The 24,842-nt window shown below is 37.4% G+C and overlaps 1 protein-coding gene across 5 annotated transcripts in view; it reads left to right on the top strand.

Moving 5' to 3' along the window:
* Positions 1-24,842, top strand: part of celsr1a (cadherin EGF LAG seven-pass G-type receptor 1a) — a 116,747-nt gene that overhangs the window by 52,331 nt on the left and 39,574 nt on the right. For 3 of the 5 annotated variants that reach the window (XM_067427176.1, XM_067427174.1, XM_067427175.1), the window contains exons 4-6: positions 97-212; positions 2,849-2,937; positions 8,835-8,915. In XM_067427176.1, the coding sequence (XP_067283277.1) occupies positions 97-212; positions 2,849-2,937; positions 8,835-8,915 (286 nt within the window). The remainder of the gene's footprint in view (positions 1-96; positions 213-2,848; positions 2,938-8,834; positions 8,916-24,842) is intronic. The other 2 variants (XM_067427177.1, XM_067427178.1) reach the window with 1 other exon arrangement.

Raw genomic sequence — 24,842 nt, 5'->3', positions numbered from 1 at the left:
CCTCTAGAGAGTTAAAGATTTATGAGGGGGCAGTGTAGACATTCAATAAAACCTGTAGTTCTGGTTGTTCTGATCAATGTTTTTTTTTCTGCCCAGGTTTGCCACAAGAGAAAGAAACGCCCTTTTACTCTACAACGGTCGTTTTAACGAGAAACACGACTTCATAGCTGTGGAGATCATAGAGGAACAGATTCAACTCACCTTCTCAGCAGGTACGACAGTATTACGATCAGGAAGACCTTAGGGTCAACATAAGTCAGTATAAAAAATAGAGATACATTGAAAATTAAAAAAATCTCGCTGATATAATGAGCCAAAAATAATTTTTATCCTATAAAAATGGGATAAATGAACATACACAAATAAATATCCAATATTCACTGGTATATCCAATATTTTTCAAAACAATAGAACAAATCTACCATTTGCCCTTAACTGATATAGCACAGAAATTTTATGTATCCCTAACTAAAATATACTTTACTCAAGTATGTGAATACAAACTCTTTTAGTTATGCAAGCTTGATTTCATGTCATTGTGTGTCAGACCACAATTCACAACTAATGCCGGGCAATCGATTTATCACGATTTATCGCATCCAAAATAAAAGTTTATGTTTACATAATATATGTGTGTTTGTTTAATGTGTATAATTATTATTTATAAGCAAATACACACACATGCATGTATATATTTAAGAAAAATATGTTATATTTATAGGTAAAATATTTAGATTTATATATATATATATATATATATATATATATATATATATATATATATATATATATATATATATATATATATATATATATATATAATTTTTTTTTTTTTTTTTCACATAATAATTATACACAGACAGTACACACAGACATATATTATGTTTACATAATCGATTGCCCAGCACTATTCATAACCCAATGCAAGTATGCATTCTCGGCATTTTAGCACTATATCATTAATGTAAACACCAAACATTAATATCTCTTTCTATGGTCAATTTTCAAGTCAACTATCATTCTGTCAATTTGAAGAGAATTTTTGCAGAGCATGCTAAAGTTGTCAAACATGTTTACAGCTGACTACATACATATTATAACATAGTGTAATGGCACGGACAGTTGAAGGTAACTTTCTCTTCCTTAAATTGTGAAGTATGTTAAAGCAACAGTAACACACTTTTTGCGTAGATGACAGTGCCCTTCCGATGTTTTAGCCAAGCATTTGCGTACGTTTGTGTACTTGATTAGAGTATGACTATGGACTGTATGTCAGATTTACTCCTGGAACAGCAAACAGTGTTGTTGACAATATACAGTGACTTGAGGTGACGTCATGCCACGCTAAGCAGCTTGTTTGTGCAGTCATGTGCAGAAAATTGCTCTAGGTGGATGTGTTTACGACAGAATGTATTTAGTCGTAAAGTGTCCAAACTTTAAAGAGGCTATGTAAAGACCCCCACCGGTCTTTTCAATGTCTCCATGCATGCGCAGGGGAAGAGACAAAAACTCTCTCAAAAAATCTCTCTCTCTCTCTCTCTCTCTCTCTCTCTCTCTCTCTCTCTCTCTCTCTCTCTCTCTCTCTCTCTCTCTCTCTCTCTCTCTCTCCCACACACACACACACACACACACAACACACACACACACACACACACACACATTTTAACTCTCAGGCAGTTATAAATAACACAAGATGAGCAGTACCTATAATGGGACTGTTGATCTTATAGCACACATAAATCATTCCCAGACAAAGAGAACAATGTTGTGTCATGCTGTGGAGCCTGTTTTACATGCTGCACTAAATATGTTCTTTTGACCAGTTCAAGGGGCTGGCCCACGATTCTTAGTTTTTCGGTGATCAAAGGGTGCAAGAATGTACAAAATTGAATCAAAAATATATTAGGTTTAAACAAAATCTAAATTGATCATTTGCTTAGACAATGTTGCAATTGTTTATAAATATTTGGTCATTCTTTACGGATTCTTTATGAAGGAACTCCTGCCTTGGGTAAATATTCCTCTAAACCCAGTGTACATTTTTGCTCCACTACCCTCTGAATGAACTCCATTGATGAGCGAGAATATCTAAACATGATTGATAGTTATGTTTAGAAGCTTCGCGCTGTGGCCGCTAAGTGACTTCATATTGGACCAGAGGTGACAAAGACATAATTTATATCTTTATCGCATGCCAAAACACTTTTTGAGCGATATCTTTTTTTATGGTGTACTCATATATGCAGCATGTTGAACATTTACAGTAATATACTGTAATTAGAAAGTCTTTACCAACTTGCTTATTATGCAATGCAGTGTTAGACAGTTTGGCATTCACTTGAGCCCCCGTTTTGAATGTTGCTAGTAAGTATTTTATAGTAAATAGTAAAGTATAGTAAGTAAATAAGTATTTTCTTATTTAATTTAATTCCTTTTTTTTTGTCACTGTTTTCTATTGTAATTAATTTATGGAGTTATATTATTATTTTTATTCTCTTGCTAAATGCTATTGCATTCAAAATCAAATTGATATCCTAATTGATTTTGTATCAGATTAAGTCAGTATAAATACAAATATAATACAGTGATTGCAAAAATAGATTATGTATCTAATAGGTAGGCCTACATATTTAAAAAAAGATATTGCCTACATAAATAAATCAGGTTTGCTACTTGCTACAAGGTCTAGTAAGTATCTTGTGTAGCTAACGGCTAACTGTGTTTAGTGGATTTAAATTATGAGTTGATAAGATACATTTTTAAAGTACAGTAGACACATATGCAATGTCAACGTACATGCCTCATGTCTCTTCAATTAACTTTTTAAAAATAAATCTTTCTCTCCTAGGTGAGTCTAAAACAACTGTTGCACCGTTCATACCAGGTGGAGTTAGCGACGGCCAGTGGCATTCGGTTCAGCTTCACTACTACAACAAGGTAAGATATTAAGTCTTCTTTGCTTTAAATTGTTGGAATAGTTGTTCCTGAGGATTCTCACTTATTCTGGAAAAACAGGACAATTCATGAACATTGTTTGTTCCCACGATGGTTTTCTTACTTTCCACTTATCTGACCTGAGGAAGACAGGAGATTATTTAATAGCAGTTATCGGATTCTCTCTGTTTGAATTGCATTGCATTTCACTCAACTGGAGTTTGTTTCCAAATGCTTCCACACCCAAAGGCAACAGCGTGTTTGCACGAGATCGCTTAATTATGTCTAAATGCACTTGCTAGCATGTTTTTGCATGCGTTGCTTACTCTTCCACAAGAAGATTATGACTAGAGTTTATCTAGCATTGCTCTCTCCATGTGCCCGTCCCAGAAGGACAGTCTGCTAACTGGAGGCCACAGGAATCACGTAAAACTTCCACAAAAACTCACGCGCTTTGGTAACAAAAGACACAGTCGTCTTTATTTCAGTCCTGTGATTCTCGACTCTTCCAAGCCCTGAACATCAGAAACTGAATACGCCATTGGGATGTGCCAGGAGTCTTCCTGCTTGTAAGAGACTCAACTTGAGTTTCATAAACCTTGTTTGTCTTCAAGCATATCCTTGTACTCATATAAAGTGAGCAGTAGTTGGAGACGGAAACAATAAGGGAGTTCTCGAATTTCAAGGGAGTTTGTGACTGCTTTAATTCACTGCAAAAAGACTAATGGAGTTTTCTGTGATTACATTAATTGATGATGACTTCTCAGAGTTGTGTTTTGTTGGTATTTTCTCAAGACATGACAACTCAGAAAAGTTTAATATCAGTTCTTTATGAAGCTACTTTAAATAATTTGCACTGGTGTGTTTTCGTTTTATTGCATTAATATTATATACATCTATTTTGGCGTTGGCCAGTAAAGCAACCATACACAACACTTTAGAATCATGTTTGTGAGTTTTGGAGCTACAAGCAGCTAAAAGTCTAGTTTAGTATGCATTGTTAGTCGTCCCTATTACAACGGGTTATGCTGTGTTTGCTTTTTGTTGTGTATAATAGTTTAAAGCGCTTGTATGTCCACACTGAGTTGCTATTGGTGGAATAGACACACACAGGTTTATACAGACACAAAATAAACAGAACTCATAGTGGGTGCTGAGAAGGTGTTAGACCACCAGCCAAGTGGGAGTCCTCACACACGGCTGTGTCAAAAAGACTCCACCTGCCTCTGACACACACACACACACACACACACACACACACACACACACACACACACACACACACACACACACACACACACACACACACACACACACACACACACACACACACACACACACACACACACACACACACACACACACATACACACACAAACACTGTAAAAAGTAACAGGGAGGCCAGAGACGCAGCAAGTGTGTGACAGCCTGCAGCTGTTGTTGAATGTGTGTGGTGATTTACCATGGTGAATTTATCACACACACACACACACACACACACACACACACACACACACACACACACACACACACACACACACACACACACACACACACACACACACACACACACACACACACGTTGTGTTTTTGTGAATTGTGGGGACATTCCATAGGCGTAGTGGACTTTACACTGTACAAACTGTACATTATATCCCCCTACACTGCCCCTGCCCCTAAACCTACCCATCACAGGAAACATTCTGCATTTTTACATTTTCAAAAAAACATAATTTAGTATGTTTATAAATACATTGACATTCTGCTTTACATTGTGTGGGGATCGCTGCCTGGTCCCAACAATGTAGGTGATCTCAGGTTTATATTGCATTGTGGGGCCATTTGGTCATTTGGACATTAAACAAGTATACACACACACACACACACACACACACACACACACACACACACACACACAGAGACACACATTCTCTGCGACAATAATCTACAGCAGTGTCACGCTCACCGAGTTGGTGGTGAAACTGTCTCAAACCATGTCTCGCGGAGTGTGAGAACTGTCAAGAGCAGGTATACTGTCCAGATCTAAAGACATTCCTCCACAATCAGTTAATGCTTCCCCTTGATTATCACCTTCCCACAGCGTCAGAGAGAGGCCTGTTGGGATTTCAGAGGATTTTAGATGGAATCTGCTCATACTTTCACAACCTTTTAAGGTACCGGTGCACTTTAAAGGAACTTATAGAAAGACAAAGTGCCTTAGTCATACCTAATGCCCAGTGCTTAATTTATGGGGTCAGCCAGTGAATATATAAAAGCTCATGGCTGCTTACACACTAGAGTTCACGCTGTCAGAGAATTCTGCAAATTCATTCATTTCAAGGGGGATGGTGCGTCTCAAGGACATAGAGGGAAAAAAATAGTGCGTGAAGGGGACAAAGGTTATGTAATGTGACCAAAATGTTACCATTTTACAGAAATGTAAAAATTTTGATTTTTTAAAAATATATATTTTTAAATATTATTCAGGTAGCTATAGCAATACAATTGTATTCTTCCCTACTATATAGTAGGCGAAAAACTGTAAGTGAAAAAATAAGTGTCTGAATTCACAGTTCTCAGAACCATAGGCAAAACGTTCCCGGTTGACCTACTCATGCCGAGATACTGAAGTGTGCATATGATGGACACTTTACTATTCCATTAGGCCACGAGAAAGGATTTGTGAATGGCAGTGGAGCAACATAACTTACACTGGTAGATTACATGATAATGACAGCATGGCGAATGTAGGACGTCCAGATTACATTCATACTACACATACTTATGCTATATGGAATGGTACTTTTTAGAGGTCGTGAAGTAATTACTTATTCAAGATAAGAGCCTTCTCAAGAGAGTATTTGATTTTGGATGCAGCCAAAGAGAACGCTGACCACAGAAGAAGAGAGTTTATGCTAATGCAAGATATAGCGCCTCTTGTGGCAATTCAGAGAATTGTGTGACACATTTCAAAACAGCAAAGCATTTAGATTTTTCCAAACAATATGGCTTTTGTTTCTCTTTTTAGACATTTCAGAGGTTCTTGAGGGTGTGGGTTCTGTTATCATCATGATTAAAAATTAGATGATGATGTATATCACAATAAAGAAGGTGATTGAGAGAAATCCTCAATTTTCTTTATTCTGAAAAGTTTGAGTCCATTTTGATGAGCGATATGTGTTTTTATTAATGCATTGGCATTGTATTTAAGCAGTGTAAAACCAACATTCGATCATTATAAATGGTTACTAGCTGTGTTTCTACACCTAGTGAGCTGCTTACCAAAACCTTTTTAGAGAAGGCAATCCTATAGAATGTTATGAAGCCAAGATATAGTACAAGTCAAGTGAATTGTTAGTTTGAAATTGAATTTTTTATTTAAGGGTATGATAAAAACAGTCATATTTAATTAAAAAGGACTTCTTTATCCCGTATTCTGTCATATTATACACTTCATGTAAAATGATCTTGAAATTGTGGTTTCAGATCTCCGCCTTGTAAATGAAAAACGTAAATACTCGCAGTACTCCAACTTTCTGACACAAGGAAAAGTGTGTACGTCTGCTTAGACCCTGACCCCGAATCTAACCCGGAGATGGCGCTAAGCCACATGAACGTTGGCATGGATTTCAGCGTTCACACACTCTATGTTCAAATCTGTGCCTGCGCACATTTTATAAACGAAGCAAATATAGGCTTAATATACGTAAGCATATATTTTATGTTTATTAGAGTATTTAATTGGTTGTGTAGCAACATCAGACTATTTGAATTCATGTGTGAGACATGATGCTGTGCTTTACAGTGACTGCACACACTGCAGTTCTCACAGTTAATTTCAGTCCTTTCAATTTCCCCGCAGCTTAGAACTAGCTTCCAGCTTAGTACTCATTACATGCTGGACATATATCACAGACACTAATCTAAATTCCCAGACATCCCCATATAACTTTAACTTCTATTTACTTATGTGTCAGTTTCAGCTGTTAGGACAAATGCATGATATTTTTGCAAGATAGGAATATTTTGTGATGATTAATTATAATACAATACAAAAATGTAGTTTTTCCTTGCGATATTGCTTTTTTGTTACAAAAAACGTATGTCCAGCCCCCTACAGATGTATAGCTACCTAGTAAAAACCCAGAAAAGCACGCAATTGTGTTCTACACAAAAACAATTTAACACAGGTCATGTTGAACTCAATTCAGTTCAACTTGGCTTCATTTCTAAATCACTTTAAAGAATAAGATCAAAGCGCAGGGGATCACAGAGCAGCTTAACAGGGTAGCAGTACGTACACCCACAGTGAACAAACACGAGACCACTGGAGTGGAGGGGGGGGGGGCATTATTTGCCACTGTCTAGCTGACCTAATAAAAGCAATTGCAAAATATTGGAAATAAAGTAAGTGGATTAGGGTCTGAAGGCAAGCAAGCAGCATGCAGGTCACTGTAAAGGACACCAGTTCACATTTAATTTAGCCTACGGATGGGTGTGACGGAAGTGGGCAGGTTTAGAGAGGGGTCATGAACTATAGACGCTGGAAAAATGTTTCATTTGTGGAATTTTCTGCTCCTTTTATATTTTTGCTCATACATTACTAACAGATTTAAGTCAAACTGTGGTGCACCAAATGCACTGAGAACAGATTTTGCTAAAAAGTCATTGATAAACACTTTTTTTTTCTGTGAATGAGTTTACAGAGCATGTTGTACCCCAGTGAGTGATGATAGTTGTCAAACCTCTATGGAAGAGTAAACGGTTTACCCTTTTTTCTCGTGAGAACTTCAAATATACATACGAGCTAAACTATATTTAGGATTTAGGGATTAGTTTTGTGTTATTTAAGTTTTCCCTAACACATCTACGTCGCTCAAATTGATTTTGGATGCATTCACGCTAAAGCTTTCCTAGCGGAACAAGTTCACTTAACACCAAAGTTCGAGTTGTTTGGTTTTAAGTCTGCTTAAAACAGTGGGTTCGGTTAATGTGAACCCTTTGTAGTAGCAAATTAATCCAATCCTATTTCAGATTCTGAAAGTAATTTTTTTGCCCTTGTGATATTGCTTTTTTGTTACAAAAAACGTTATATGGGATTCACAAGGGATCCCGATTCACAAGGGATTTTTAAAAAAAATAAATAATTCAAGGGTTCACATGGCTGCATCTGTGAATCTGATTGAAATCTCCTTCAAATCGAGCTTGGTAATAATAATTGTGGTGTTTTGTGTTATGTAATGTATCTCTAACGCATCTACATGTAACTCAAATTGATTTTGGATGCATTCACACTAAAGCTTTACGCTAAAGCTAGCGGAAGTTCACTTGACGCTAAAGTTTGGTTTGTTTGGTTCTGAGGGTTCGGTTCACGTGGACCCATTGTAGAAGTGAATTTCATTCAATAGTAATATACTTCGAAATCCGATTCACAAGGCATTTTTGAATATAAAAAATGAGAAAGTAGTTGGAATCAAGACTGAACATGGCTAAGGTCCTTCCCGTTGAAATCTCATTCAAATCGCGCTTGGTAAGATTGATCGAGGTGTTTACATATAGACTTTTCAGTTGGATTGACCCATCAATTTATTTATTAATGGATTGTTTGGTTGCTTGTAAATGTAGCTTTTAATTACTAAACATGGACCCAAATATATGACGTATATGACGGTCGGACCAAGTATTCAAACCAAGTCCTCAGTACTTGGTTGCTTCATTAAGCTGGTTTTGTAGCCTATAAAGACAAAGGTCATCATACAGACATCTCTTTTAAATGTCAATGCTTTGGGGCTGGTTTTACAAGCGTCTGCAGCTGCTTTAAAAGGGCTTTCAACATCTGTGGGGTTTAAGGGCTTCATCATACGTTCTAATCGCCGCTTTCTCTCCCGTGGTCTACGCAGGACAGCCTGCACCTGCTGGACTCCAGTGGGGTGCTGAGCGTCCACCTCTATACCGCCTGGCTGGAGCTCACTCATAAGGAGGTACTGTATACAGTGACCTAGCGTAGCTCTGCGGTGGCGGTTCCTGCTATCCCTCCGACCTCAGGGTCCGCATTTACAAAGCGTCTCAGAATCCCCAGGGCTGTTTCTGGATCAGTTGTGCACTCGGTTATACAGAGACAAAAGGGCAGCTTTGGCGGGAGGCAATCAAATCCTAAATCAACTCCTGTAGTTTGAGAAGCTTTGTGAATACAGACCCAGAGCTTCTTTTCTCTCCAACAGCTTGTGTCTTTGTCCAAAGAGATTCATTAGTAGGGATGGGAATAACAAGGGGATTTACGACCGGGCTCTGTTTCCACTTAACGATTTAGGTTCATTAGTTCTTCCATTAGGATTAACCACTGTGTATAAACCGTCCTTATTATTATTATTATTATTATTATTATTATTATTATTATTATTATTATTATTATGTTTTGTGACACTACTGGTGCAAATAATATATACCTCTACGGTAAGGGAGTTATTCAACTGGTTCAAGCCAATAACTTTTGATTCCAACAATGATTTTTTGTCTACGAGTCTACGTTAGATAAATTATGAATTTATGAATCATAAAATGGACCTGATGTGTCACTAGACATTAAGAAATCATGTTAATTTCAAATACTTATATCAATGAAAACAGTAGTCCAGCCAGGATATTGTCATTTAAAAGTTGTTGTTGCACCCCTCAACTGATGTTGATGTTGACATGCTGTGTTTTGGCCTGAAGCTCCACCCTCCACCTATCTACACTCTAAAAAATTCGATTGGGTTGTCTTAACCCTCTTGGCGCCACGGTCGAGTTTACTCGACAAGATGCGTCACTGAATAAAATGGACGATTTTGTCAAATAGGGTGTCAAATTTCATTCAACCTCAGATTTCGCGGCAATCGCGGCGACAGTATTGTGGTGGAGACTTTATCTAACACCACTGTTAGAAATGGTCGAAGTATTCATAAGCAAGTTCGAGGGAAACGTGGAGGCAGGGTGGGGAGTCAAAATGACAGTAACAGTGGCCGTGCACACTCGGCGGCCGCGCGAGGCAGATCTGGACACAAGCAGACGCGCTGTGACACGGGGCAGAGGGGCTATTATGCATAATATATAATATATAATATATATGTGCCCTATATATGGAATCAGAGTGCTTACTGTATGTAGTAAATGGAAAATCTCTACAGCAAAAGGCAAACTGCTACATGCATTCGGTTTGTTTCTACCATTTATTAGTAATGATTTACACAGTTTGTGTACTGTTTACTATTTACCTAAACAATCAGTATTGTGCAATATAGCACACAGAAGGTGAGGGACATTTTGGGGGGAAAGAAGTGCAGCAGTTTATCATTTAAACATGTGGCTTTTCATGAAAACTCTACAATCCAAGATTACCCCCACGCTATGACGTCATAATATGCAAATTAAATGGGAAAATGTAATCTCTACATAAACTTAGGGTCCTCCTTAATATGTCTCTAATTTACAGAAAGTTTCTATCTTTTATCACTTTTAAGAAATAGCCTTTTGAAATTAAGATGTCAAAATCGAACGTTTTAGGAAAAAACCTCTGGCGCCTAAAGGGTAAAGCAAATATTTAACCCAACCGTAGGGTTAAAACAACCCAATTGCTGGGTTAGTAGTGTTTCGGCATCCGGGTTGCCAGCTCTGCTCTAGTTACCACAGCTGCAGCTACAAATGTTCCTGTTGGATTTTGCAGCCTACCTGGCAACCTCGACTCAGGGGGAGGGGGAGAGGGATACACCGCACTACAGTAATTTGAAAGTGATTGCTGTACCCGTTTTGGCCACAATCTTACATACACTTCCTTTAAAGAACCGTTCGTCAGGAAAATCAGTTCCAGTATATTTCCAGTATACTAATGGCTACTGTATAAAGACAAAATGGACAACGATTTTGACATACCCAAGTTCAGTTAAGCATCGAAACATTTGTTGGTAGTTGGTTAGAGAATCTAACTTTCTGCAGGCTGATTAGGGTTTGATGGGGTTCAACGTGATGGATCATATTCATTTAAAAAGTTGTCGTAGATAGAATTGTGTTCAATGGGAATATGCCTATAAGCTGGCGTATTGGCTATTTCATAAATCCTCAATTTAATTTGTAGTAAAATGGTAACCAGCTGTCAACATGAGGACATTTTATTTTCTGTAGTCCACATTTTTTCCTGTATTCTATAAATAAGCAATGTTAGAGAAATACAGGAATGTGAATGAAGTGATGAAATGGAGGCTTGTTCAGAGCACCAGTTCATATTCAAGGCAGTCACTTCAACCCAAACAAGCTTGACTTATTATGCCGATATCTTCTGTTTGTGTCACCGTATCCCAGTTAAGGTTAATATATTGTTGGAATATCGCATGTAGGAATGTTGGAAACCCAGTGTGTCTCCACCACATGGAAAAGGTGTTGGGATTTAAAGAGGGAAATGGGGCAAGGAGAGAGGATGAGACACACAGAGCGAGTACGTCACACCCTGTAGAGGAAGGAAGAATGACATCATAGGCTCTTTTTTTAAAATCGTATCTGCATAAGGAAGGTACATTTGGAAGACATGATGCCGTTAACTAAATAGTGTTTAATTTTGAAGTTGAGGTTGAGAATGAATTTGTACTAAATGAATCCAAAAGGACTTAACTTTTCAAAAACTTAGTTTTGTAACATTTCCTATATGTGAGGTTCCACATCAACAGTGAGTTTTGCACATATTCATATCCTACTCCAAAGCATACCTCTCCATACAATAATTTAATTAAATCACAGGATATCTTGTTATATTATAGTAAATGTTTTTGCTGTGACCAGGTTTTCAGAGGGCTCTGCTGCCTTTAGGATAGTCGCTAGTGAAGGGCAATCAGTTGTCAGGATGTAATTATCCTATGGTTTCAGGCGACTACTTTTTCTACTACTTCATATTTTTATCAGCATACAACACATATTCTTCTAACCATATCCCTACCCAAAACTTATCCCGAATATCAGAGGGAAAGGATATGTTAATTACACTGATGTACAAGCGCCTAACCCTGGTTGTAAGCCAATCTTGACATAAACCGTAAACTTGTCCCTCAAATCTGATTGGTTAAATGGAATGTTGTTTCAGGAACATGTTGTACTTGGTGAAATTTAAGTACAAACCAAGCAAACTGCCATGGAAGAAGATAATGATAATGCGTAGAGATTGTAATTTCATCCAAAAACACGTTTATCTGAACTATCTCTTGAGCTTGTATTTCCTTAAGTTCCAGACTGGTTAGTTATAGACCTGTTTCCTATCATCCCAACAGAGCAACTCATTGAAGAAACTTAGTATGTGACATTTACAGTACATACAATTCATCCAATCACTCAGGATAAGTTGTATCTAAAAAAAAAAGCTGTGTCAATTGTCCACGTAAAGCTGTTTTTTTGTTGTTTTACTTTCAGTTACGAGTGAGATAATTGGCCTGGTGTATGAGGAGATTACTGGTGATTTAGTGTCAAGATGATGAATTTCATGTCAAGGGATTTTATCAAGAATGACTGCTGATTTCTACGGTTCTTAGATCTTCTTCCGCCTGCTATTCAGCTGTCATTCACTTTAGAAAGCTCTCGCCAGAGGAATGCACTCGAGCTGAATGTACGATCAGGCCTGTTTTACTAAAGAGCAGGCCATTATGACCCACTCATTCATCATACTGTGGCATGGGTCAGATTCTGTGAAGTTTGGCCGCTTTTAGAGTAGCTACCAATCAATGACTGTACCCATGAGAGTCCATAGCCAAAGTTTCAGGAGTTTTTTTTCCTCCAGTTTAATAATAATAATTTAAAAAAAAAATCTGTGTCAGCTTTCAAAAGTACTAGACACTTATCAATATGTTTTTTAATCTGCTAATATCCCATTTCATTTGAAACATGTCAAATTTAAATTAGAACTCAGTTCCTAACACTGTTTTTTGCTTATAAATAATTAGTATATAATTATAATGCATTTAAAACATATAGCAAGCAACCAATTTCAGATTTATCAAGGGATTTGCAAATATTATAATGCATTTTAAAGGGATAGTTCACCCAAAAATGAAAATAACCCAATGATTTACTCAACCGTAAGCCATCCTAGGTGTATATGACATTCGTCTTTCAGATGAGTACAGTCGGAGTTATATAAAAAAAATATCCTGTCTCTTCCAAGCTTAATAATGGCAGTCCAAAATTTGAAACCCCCAAAATGTGTATCTGTCCTCCGGGGGTTTAAGAAAGGCCTTCTGAAGCAAATTGATGCATTTTTGTAAGAAAAATATCTATATTTAACGTTATACAGTAAAATATCTAGCTTACTTCCTTCCGTAGTCAACTTATGAAAACTGCTGCGCTGATTATGTCGGACATAGCATAAAAAAGTGCAACTGGTGCGATGATGACGTCGGACGTAGCTTAAGCATTTTAAACTGCGAGAGGCATTACACTTTCTTCGTAATTTGAATACGGAAGGCAGTCCGCCAGAAGCTAGATATTTTTAATATAACTCTGATTGTATTCGTCTGAAAGAAGAATGTCATATACACCTAGGATGGCTTGAGGGTGAGCAAATTATGGGATAATTATCTTTTTTTGGGTGAACTAACCATTTAACTTTTGTTACAGTTACTTATAAAAAGAAATAATGCATTATAATGTACATTTTGAATACCTTTATAATGCATTATACATTTTGTAGTTACAATACTCTGCACATTAAGATGGAATAAGTTAAATAATTTAAAAAAATAATGCCATCTATTATACTGTAGTAGTTGTAATCTGTATCGGCCAAAAGATTTTCATCTTGTCATTTAGAATACATCACAGCTTTAAGTTTCAATAACGGGTCTGGTCTATCCAGACTGCCATAAAGAGTTTTATTACGTGACATGAATGTCTTTAGTAACCTGTTCAGTGAGAAGTGGACAGCACCTGAAATAAGACACGGCTTTGTACATGCACACTTTTTCCTTCTTAAAAGCGAGTTTGGTGGATTACGCACATAGCAGAGAACAAAAGCACACGTCCATCTCTTTCTGTTTGGAGTATAGCCGAGCATTGATAAATGAGATGTGTTATTGAGACACATGGGTTTAAAAGTGGTCCCCATGTCCCGTAGGCCAGCCGACAACACCGTGCTATGTGTATGTCCTCAGGATGTGTGTGTATGTGTGTGAACCTAGGCCAGTTCCCTTGAATTATTCACAGCTCTAGGTTTACACAGCCGGAGGGCGGGTGAGGTAATTCTGTTTGATAGCGAAGGAGATCAGTGTGACAAAGACACCCCCTCCTGTACGACACTCACACACAGATGGATTCTGCCATGACACCTGCTCCAGACACAATTCCTCTGAGGAGAGAAAGAGAGTTTGGATGTGTGTATGTGTTAGGTGATAATAATGAGTGCTTTTGCTTGGTATAGCAAAATACGAAAGCATCTCTCGATCTAGACTTCCTGGTTTGTAAAAAAAAAAAAAAATACACCCTTTATTGTCTCAGCTTCATACATCTTTTTGTCCACCATTGGAATTTTCCGGCTTTCCTTGTTTTCACAGTTATACAGTATGCGCTATGACACATCTTCTAAAAGAGTACTGAATCTCCTGATTAAAACACAGGCGAAGAAGCAGAAACAAGCGATATCATATGCAATCATACTGTATGCATATGTAAAATACTTCCTATTTGTTACCAAATGAAATGTTGATCCAGGACGAGATAAAGAACTGTGTAAGCATCGGGGTGTTGATGGACTTGATCTACTCCATCTGTTTTTATCATATCTTTATATCAAATTCAGATCTTTTATATGTTATCTGTGACATAAAAAATGGGTTTGAAACATAGACTGTAAAAAATAGGGACGTAGTGTCCATGACGTCACCCATAGGATTCCGATAAGCCGTTCTGAAGCTTAATGTAGGGGCGAGCTGGGCGTTGCCATCTTGCGAGCGAGTCATCGCGTGTCACTCCCGGATAACAGAAAATGGGCAAAAAGGTGGGATGTGGGCGGAGCTTAGGTAAGGCAATGACTATAGATGGTGGATAAATGGCTATCCACCTGTCATTCAAAGTAACCACGCTCTTAATTATGCAGAACTTAAAGACTTTATATAACGTAAACAAATGAGTTATAAAAAAATCATTAAGGTAAAAATTAGCCGTGTATGCCAAAACCACAATTTGTACCAGGCTCTAAACATGTTTTTTTTTTCTGCTGTAAAGTTGGGAATTTTAACATATGGCTCAATGAGATTCTGCTTCCTTCTGGAGCCTGTCCCTAGTGGCCAGTCGAGGAATTGCAGTTTACATTACTTCCGTATTGGCTTCAAGAGATATCGTGGGAGGTTGTCGCTTGGTTTGAAAGTATCACGGTATTTAGGAAAGTTAACATGTGAGAGTCACAGTGTTGGATAATTATCCCCTACAAAATAATACCAAATACATTGGAAATGTATTGAATATATAGCCCAGTCTTTCAGACCTCACAGCTCAACATACTCACATTCACAGCTCTGAGAAAGTTGTCATACCGGAATATATTCTGTAAGTAATGTGAAGGTGTAAAAGGACTCTATCATCAGTTTTTTTCATGTTGTTTTTGTGTGTAACCCAATCCGTTGATTGACATTTCGCTCTAATCCCTTATAACACAGTTGTCTTCCCGTTTAACTGACAGGTCAGTGGCAGCAGCGGCGGATTTATCTGAAAGCCGAGCGGTTTTTCCTGAACCGCAGAACCGTTACTGTCAAACCCAAGCTCAGTTAGCCCCTCTGGGGAAAACACAAGCCATTTAGAGCCGTTTACAGCCGTGTTCTCCTGTACTGACTTGTGTTAGCAGTCGAAACACTGAGATGTTCTGAAGGTAGACTCGGGGCACGTTCGCATATCGATGATTAATTCTTCCACTTGTGCTTGTAGTACACCGAATGGGCTGAACGGTACATGTCCAGAACAGATCATTTGAGAATGTGAAACTCAAGAATCCTGCTCAGAGCAGAAACATTGATGTACCCTTAAGACTGTGTTTTTCATCTCTCTAAATGAGCTATCAAATTTGCAATGTGCCCAAACTGTTGCCAAACATATCCAGAGAAAGTTTCTCATAGAGTTGTGCCAGGCCTACATATTACACTTAATTATGGTTTGGCGTAAAATTGCTGATTGTTTGAAAACTGAACAAAAGTTCATTAACCTCTTTTATTTTTTATTTTATTTTATTTTATTTTATTTTATTTTATTTTATTTTATTTTATTTTATTTTATTTTATTTTATTTTATTTTATTTTATTTTATTTTTATTTATTTTTATTTATTTTATTTTATTTTATTTTATTTTATTATTTTATCTTATTTTATTTTATTTTATTTTATTTTATTTTATTTTATTTTATTTTATTTTATTTTATTTTATTTTATTTTATTTTATTTTATTTTATTTTATTTTATTATTTTATTTATACACCTATTTTTAAGCTATATCTACAAACAAGAATATCATAGAGACTTTTTTTTGATTTGGCCAATGAGCAGCAGCCTAGCAACCACCTAACAATGACACACAACTCACGTATTAACAAAGCAATGTTTCCCTTGGGTCCTCTTAAAATGTTACAAAAGGTTTTTAAGGACCAATATCATAATTTTGTATTTCATGACAATTTTCCACCCTCTACACTTTGGGATTGGACCGGCTGTTTTTTTCTACTGTACCTTTAAAACTTTTATATGTAAATGACCTTGGTTGTATTTTATTATTTAAGTATTATATTATTAATAGTAAACATAATAATAATGTTTTATTCATAGCGTGTAAGAATGTGTAAGCATTTTTTCTAATTAATTTCAAAATAATAATTAAAAAAACATAGATCAGACCCAAAAGGTAAATAAGGTAAAACAAGCAGAACATGAATAAAGGAACAAATAGGGATGACAAGATAGTAGAACAAATGGCTGAATACTGAAAATATATGTTAGTGCACTCATGACTAATGCCATAAACAACTTCTGAATGTAGTTGTAATATAGTTTCAGTATGGACTGGAGAGGAAGCTTTGTGTTTTGAGAATATGTCTACATAGGACATCAAACTCGCTCATTTCGAAGGAGCATGAAAATCCTGTTTTCCATGATATGACTCTTTTTAAAGCAATTCTTCCTTTGTACTTCCCCCCTAGTCGGTTAGGATGAAATAAAGGCTTGGGCATGCCTCTCTCTCTGACCTCATCCTCTGTCAGGAGCTGTTGGGATCAAGTGTGTTGCCATGGCTCCAGCAAACCCTCCGTCCCTAGAGATCGGTGTGTAGAGGTGACGGGAGTTTTCAACCCTCCAGAGAGAAAACCTTAGCTGGAGGCCTCTTTTAAAGGAATAGTTCACTCAAAAATTTTATTCGGATATCATTTACTTGTGTTGGTCCTTCTCCATGCGGTTACAACGAGAACTGAAGGTTTTAAGCACCATAAATATCATCTATACACCTTTATGACTGCATTCCACATTTTTAAAGCTTTGTGTGAGAAAACCGAATTCATTTTTTCAGTGATCTAATGGATCCACCAGATCAGATGACCAGATGGTTGAGTCAGTTAGTTGAATCTAAGAACTGACTCGATTTGCAAACAAATCACACAGACTATAGGTTAAATGAAAATATGTAACTTAAAACAATGGCTTCATAAGACTTGAAATATTGCATGTCCTAGGGACCCATTTTTATTCTGGTTTTGGGTCCTTTTTGTAGCTTGAAAGCTTCAATCCCCATTTACTGTATTGTAACGTACACATTCAAATGTCTTGATTTATGTTTGTGAAAGAAAGTCAACTGGTTTGTAATGACATGAGTGAGTAAATCATTTTAAGGCAAGTAAACGATTAAATATTAAGGTGTTTTTTTTTTTTTTTTTTTTTTGGAGAAGAGACTCACTGTCATGTTCACATACATAACAGACATTTAAAGCAGTTTTACTCACAGCCTGTGGTTGCATGACCATGAACCTTTATCGTTGGGACCGCTCTATCTTTTAGCATTAGACAATCTGCAAATCCAGAGTTGAACAGGGCCTTGTTTAGAAAACAATAATCACTGAAATGCAGAGAACAAACAAAAACAAAACTCCTGTTGCTGCTCCGTAAAAATAAACTCCATCCACTGTCCCCTTAACTCTGGGTTCTTTGGGAAGCTGAACATGGTTGTCTTGCCCTGACAACAAAAAACACACATCTTTGGTGACATTGTTGATTTAGTGAACTCCTGTGACCTGTGCAGCGCAGCCTACGACTTCCCTAAAGCCGAGCAAAACGCATTAATGAGCATTGCTCCCTCGCTCTGGTCGACGTGTGCGCGCACACCCTTCAGGGAGAAGTGCCCGTATAAGGAAATTCCACCCTGGTTGACGTCACATAGGCCCATACTCAGAAAAAAAAAAAAAAAAACTTAAAAAACTTGTGAGAAAAGCTTGTAAGAAACTTGTAAGAAATCGAAAGGAGTATTTTTGGCACAGAAATGCTCCATCAAATGTCCAACTTATATTTGAAACTTTGTACATGTTTAGAATGGGAATGCAAGTCTTTAACAGTGTCCAAGATATAATTATGCCTGTGAAAACTATTAACATTTTTTTATCACTCAGTTCACAAAAGGTATTATGCAAGTCATAATTTGCACATTTTAATTTGGATTAATAAGCATAATTTCTGCAGACATGAGGTGTTTTGGTGTTAAAAAACAATGACAAGGACAACTGTATATCTACATAGCATTATTTTCGACAGGGAAGACATCATATTTAATTTTATTGGAATCAAATCAAAGAAAAACATATCTATTTTACAATCCATGTTTTCCAGTTTTAATCCACTGTAAATAGCTATATATACATTTAATCATGATTAATCGCACTATTTTGTCTGTATTTTCTGCAAGCTTTTTTCAAAGTAAATTTAGGTTTCTTTCCAAAAAAGGACACTTGTAGACTTCAAAAGTAAACAAAATGACCAAATGATATAAGTCCGAAAAATCTCAAAAGCATCCTTAAAAAAAAATCCCAAAAAAATGCAGAATTAACAGTGTATGTTTACAGCGCAACAGCCAGGAGTTTCTTAAACAAGTCAAGTTGCCATATCCTACAGGACCACATGTTTGTGCCTCAATATAACAAACTACTGTATAACTCCTGTATTTTACCTGCATTTCACACATTTTTCAGAAACATTCACAGGATTTGACAGAGCTTGTGTTTTAAAGCGAACACACATGGAATCACTGAAAACACAACACAAGTCTCTATTCTCTTTGGATGCCATCTCTGATGTAATCAGCCTGGTTTTCTTTACATTAGCGCTATTTTGGACTGATTGTTTGAATGAATTTGCTTACTGGATCATTGGACTGAGTTTAGTGGCTTAAAATGATCACAAACAGGGAAGTGAAAATGGGTTAAAGGGTTTGAATAGAGCCACTGTAAATGGTCTCAACTTCTAAAATCATCTAACTGTGTGACATAAATTACGATAATGACGCGATTTTGCTTACGTCAGTTATTTATTTGCGTTATTTACATTTAATTCAACACGTGAATAACGTTTATGCGTTAATGTTGAATATTTGGGATTTGATGACAAATACAGTATTCTCAAGAAGAGTTCGTACAAAATTGGCACCAATTCAGCCCTGTGAGAAACCCCCATTTCTCCAAAATCCGGGCTGATGTACCAACTTCTCTGCCATGAAACCAGATCCCACATCTGCAGTGCTGGATAGAACGACCTGCATTAGTCCTTCTCACTGCCATGTCACATAGGGGAGAGGTTTGTGTGAACAGCACTTAAAAAAAAAAAAAAGATTAATCTATAGTAGAATACATAAGCAACTTTTTAATGTGCAGATGGATGTTGAGGAAGCAGCCTTAGGTGGAAACCTCACGCAAGTAGACACCTGCCTGTGTCAGAAGCCAGGGGACGCATGGTATGCAGCCAGACGCTGAGATCGAAGATGATTGAGATACAGAGGGTTAGCGAAACACTGCTAGCTAATATTTTTGTTAAACAGTTGCCAGCAATCTGTGTTGTACAGGATCTCCAGTCTTCATAAAAACAGTATGGTGGTACCTGCCCAAACAGCAATCTCATCTGCGCCTGAGGTAGATGTTCGGAGCCCTGCTTGTTTTCTGTTCTGACAGTACCATGTGGCTCGTAGCCAAAACCACCAGAGATCTGAAACTACCCCCAACAAACACTGTGCTGGTGCGGTTACTGCCTCACTAGTGCGAGTTATAGAGCTCTGCTGTTTTCACAGAGAAAGAACAGAGGAAAAGTCGATTAACAAGTTCAAAGCAGGATTTGGGATATTTAGGCTAATAGGTTTTAGCCATCAAACATTGTACATCAGCTGTTTAAATTCCATGGTTTTGTTGCTTTCAAGTAACTGTTGTTGTTTTTGTTTTTTTTGTGAGCTGGAAATTTGCATGCATTTTTTATACATTTCAAAAAAGTCTGTCTTTGATAATTGTTGTTCACAGGAGTGGGAAATAGCAAAACTTGGGATTCTGGGTATGGCATCTTGTCTCAACACAGAAGTCTTTGTTTAGGTCTGTCTGCCATTTTACACCACGCAAAAGAGCAAACGAGGCTAATCTGACTCAAATTGCACCTGGACACATGAGGGTTTAACACTCAAACAAACTCAGAAGCAAGATCTACTGTGTGTCTCAGTTGTCTTAGACAGCAAAGAGTTAAAAGGAGAGCTTCTCATAGGGGTCATTTACACAACAACGTTTTATATTTAAAACAGAAATTATTTTAATGCATTTTGGTCATTCATTTAGAGAACAGCGGTGATTTAAGGGGCCTGGAGATGCAAACTTTTACAGTGCAATGTTTTGAAGACTATACTGTTATGTTCTCCATGTACGCTATAAAAACTTGAATTTGTGAAAGCGGTGACATCATGCTCATGCATATTAGCCCTCATTTATCAATCTTGCGTAGAAACTGGTGTATATGTTGACGTAAGATTATGCTTACACTCCTCTCACCGCCTGATTTATGAAGCTGTGCGCACCTCTGCAATCCAGGTGTACGCAATACCTGCCCTTGATAAATGCGGCGGCTGAAAACGATCGTCATTAGAATAACACGCCCCTATATATTCAAGTCTCCGCCTCCCCCACACCCTCATTTTACGCCATGGACAAACAGAAGACGGCAAAGAAGCGAAACTTCTCCGACGTGGAGATCGGGCGCGCTCAATCATCTCACTAGTCCACTAGTCAGGGCACTGATTAGGACATAAGTCAATGGGCTTACTCCCTGATCAGTGCTCTGACTACTGAACTAGTGAGATGATTGAGACGCGCCCATCGAGATCACCAGGGAAGTGGGGAAAAAAACAAAATTGTATTATTTGGGAGTTTAAAGAGTGGAATTAAAGGCACCTACAAAAACAAAATATGGACCCAAATTACGAGTACTGTTAATAGTGTGGAGGTTGAGAAGCGCACTCCAGCAGTTTAAATAGCTGTTTGGATGATAAATTACCATCACAATGCATTATTTTACAGCACGTTTTGAAACAATTAGCATTTAATTTCGTATCACGGCACATGTATTGGGGTGTACAATAGTGATGATGATGTGATGTGGAGTAAGATTCATTAACATTAATAATTACATGTAAGATTTGTAAGATTCTTCTTCTTATTATTATGATTATTATTTTTAATGACGCTTGTTATTCAGAAGAAGAGTGTCGTTTTTATTGATTTTATTATTATTTAAAAGAAGAAGGTCATTTTTATTATTTTGTCAGTCTGAATTATTTTAGTCCCAGTCCGTGCGCAGCTGCTGGGCCAGGCACGGGCCTGAACCGTCAGATAAAGCGCACAGGCTCGCGACTGGAGGAATACATATGCCTACAAATCAAACGCTTTGGTAAAGTCACACAAATTAAACATTGACGTTCATGTTGCACAAAAATAAACACTGAATGTTGTTGTTGTGGTTTTTAACAGTGGGTCATATAGCATATCTTGCCAGTGCGTTTTGTGGTGTTAGGAATTGTTTTTCTGCGCATTTTCGCTCTAACTCAAACGTGCGTACACCACCTCCTGAGCTGGCGGAGGATTTGAGCGTGCCGTACGCCAACGTCCATATTGATAAATCTCAAAGTCACCGTGGGTTTGGGTGTACGCAAGGTGTACGCTGGAAATTTGGTGTACGCACTTTTGATAAATACGGGCAATTATGTGTTCAGTTTATAGGCACGTAGAGTTTCTTTACAAAGTATAATCCAGGCGAACTACTGGCCTGGCATGAATAACATGTCACCGTTTTTTTTGGCGTTTTTGTGGATCTGAGTGAATGGGGATCGTTTTGACAACATTGTTGTCTGTATGCGAAAAGTGCAAAGGTCAAACCGTTTCATTTTCAGTGTCATTGTCGTGTAAATGTACTCTTAAACGGAGCTTAGATGCGTCAAAATGCAAAAGTCAATAGTTTGAGAACTCAGTATGAACTCAAAATGATATTAAATGAGCTTTTATAGAGCTTTAAAAGAGCAACATATGAGAATTTTTTTTTCTAGGAATATACCTTTAAACTAAATATTTACTCCCACAACAACATTGCATTGGCAAGCTATGTACACTCACCTAAAGGATTATTAGGCACACCATACTAATACTGTGTTTGACCCCCTTTCGCCTTCAGAACTGCCTTAATTTTACGTGGCATTAATTCAACAAGGTGATTAAAGCATTCTTTAGAAATGTTGGCCTTATTGATAGAATAGCATCTTGCAGTTGATTGAGATTTGTGGGATGCACATCCAGGGCATGAAGCTCCCATTACACCACATCCCAAAGATGCTCTATCGGGTTGAGATCTGGTGACTGTGGGGGCCATTTAAGTAGAGCGAACTCCTTGTCATGTTCAGGAAGCAATCTGAAATGATTCGAGCTTTGTGACATGGTGTATTATCCTGCTGGAAGTAGCCATCAGAGGATGGGTACATGGTGGTCATAAAGGGATGGACATGGTCAGAAAGACCATGTCCTCAGGTAGGCCATGGTATTTAAACAATGCCCAATTGGCACTAAGGGGCCTAAAGTGTGCCAAGAAAACATCCCCCACACCATTACACCACCACCAGCAGCCTGCACAGTCCAATTTTGGTGAGCTTGTGCAAATTGTAGCCTCTTTTTACTATTTATAGTGGAGATGAGTGGTACCCGATGGGGTCTTGCTGTTGTAGCCCATCCGCCTCAAGGTTGTGCGTGTTCACAAATTCTTTGCTGCATACCTCGTTTGTAACGAGTGGTTATTTCAGTCAAAGTTGCTCTTCTATCAGCTTGAATCAGTCGGCCCATTCTCCTCTGACCTCTAGCATCAACAAGGCATTTTCACAGACAGGACTGCTGCATCAATCAATCAATCAATCAACTTTATTTATATAGCGCTTTTACAATCACGATTGTGTCAATACTGTATGTTTTTCCCTTTTCACACCATTCTTTGTAAACCCTAGAAATGGTTGTGCGTGAAAATTATTGTAACTGAGCAGATTGTGAAATACTCAGACCGGCCCGTCTGGAACCAACAGCCATGCCATGCTCAAAACTGCTGAAATCACCTTTCTTTCTCATTCTTATATTCAGTTTGGTGTTCAGGAGATTGTCTTGACCAGGACCACACCCCTAAATGCATTGAAGCAACTGCCATGTGATTGATTGATTAGATAATTGCATTAATGAGAAATTGAACAGGTGTTCCTAAGACAATGCTGAATAATTTTTGTGATTTTTGGACCAAAATATATTTTGGTGCGTCAAGAGATTGTAACTAACCCACAGATCTCACATATGGACTTCTTTGATGATGTTTTTATTACCTTGCTGGACATGTACAGTATGCATACGCTTGCATATGCTCTTGGACTAAATATAAAATTTCTTGAACTGTGTTCCGAAGATAAAAAAAGAGGTTTTACGGGTGTTGAACGACATTAATTCATTAGACATTAGTCATTAATGGCATACATTTCCTTTTTGGGTGAACTAACCCTTTAAGTATTTGGCCATTGGTTAACATTATCCAATAGTGTGCATGGCATTGAAGATGTCAGCAGAAAAGGAAACCCATTTCAGTGGGTGCTGAAGTTATTACATTTTGATGAAACATTGAATAAGATGCATCAATTAATCATTCCCAATAAACCTAGGAATGTGTATTTAGAAAGTAAATAGAGTCTGTTTTGAAGTCATGTTCAAGGTCACTCTGCTAATAAAACAATACATTCAGTCTCATTCAACAAATCATGAACCATGTCTTATCACTGCTTCTTGTAATTTTTCGGATGGCAGCTTTCTAAAAAACATTGGTTTCCTACAGCGTTTGGCAGCTGGGGTGTTGTTATTCTACTCCACTGATTAAGAGGTCAGATAAATGAGTTGGTGAAATCAAACAGCATGAAGCTCAACTCTTAAATCAAAGGCAACAGGGAGAACATACTTGAACTGGTCTGTTGTTGACCATGTTGTGCTCTACGGTACAAGGCACACCGTTATTGTGCTCCACGTCAGGTGGTATAGGTTTTTTTTTTTTTATGCGAGCCTCCTTACTCAACTCAATTGTAAATCAATTGTAAAGTTGTTCTTACAGTTCAATTCAATGCCACAGTTTATCTAAGAATGGCCACAATGAAAATATACATCGAAATGTAATCTTTTTTTTTTCTCTTGAATGAGACCTATTGATTGAAGTCAACAATTAAATTAAGCTGAGTGTAGGATTAGAGATGTTTTCCACAGACATTCATTTCAACTAATTAATTACAAATATTTAAACACATTTAAATCCTACATATAAATCCACATGTTAAATCCTCATGTAACTCTTAATTATGT

The sequence above is a fragment of the Pseudorasbora parva genome, chromosome 20, assembly GCF_024679245.1.
Source record: "Pseudorasbora parva isolate DD20220531a chromosome 20, ASM2467924v1, whole genome shotgun sequence".
NCBI lineage: Eukaryota > Metazoa > Chordata > Actinopteri > Cypriniformes > Gobionidae > Pseudorasbora > Pseudorasbora parva.
The sequence above is the reverse complement of the archived record's forward strand: the minus strand, read 5'-3'. Positions and strand labels throughout refer to the sequence as shown.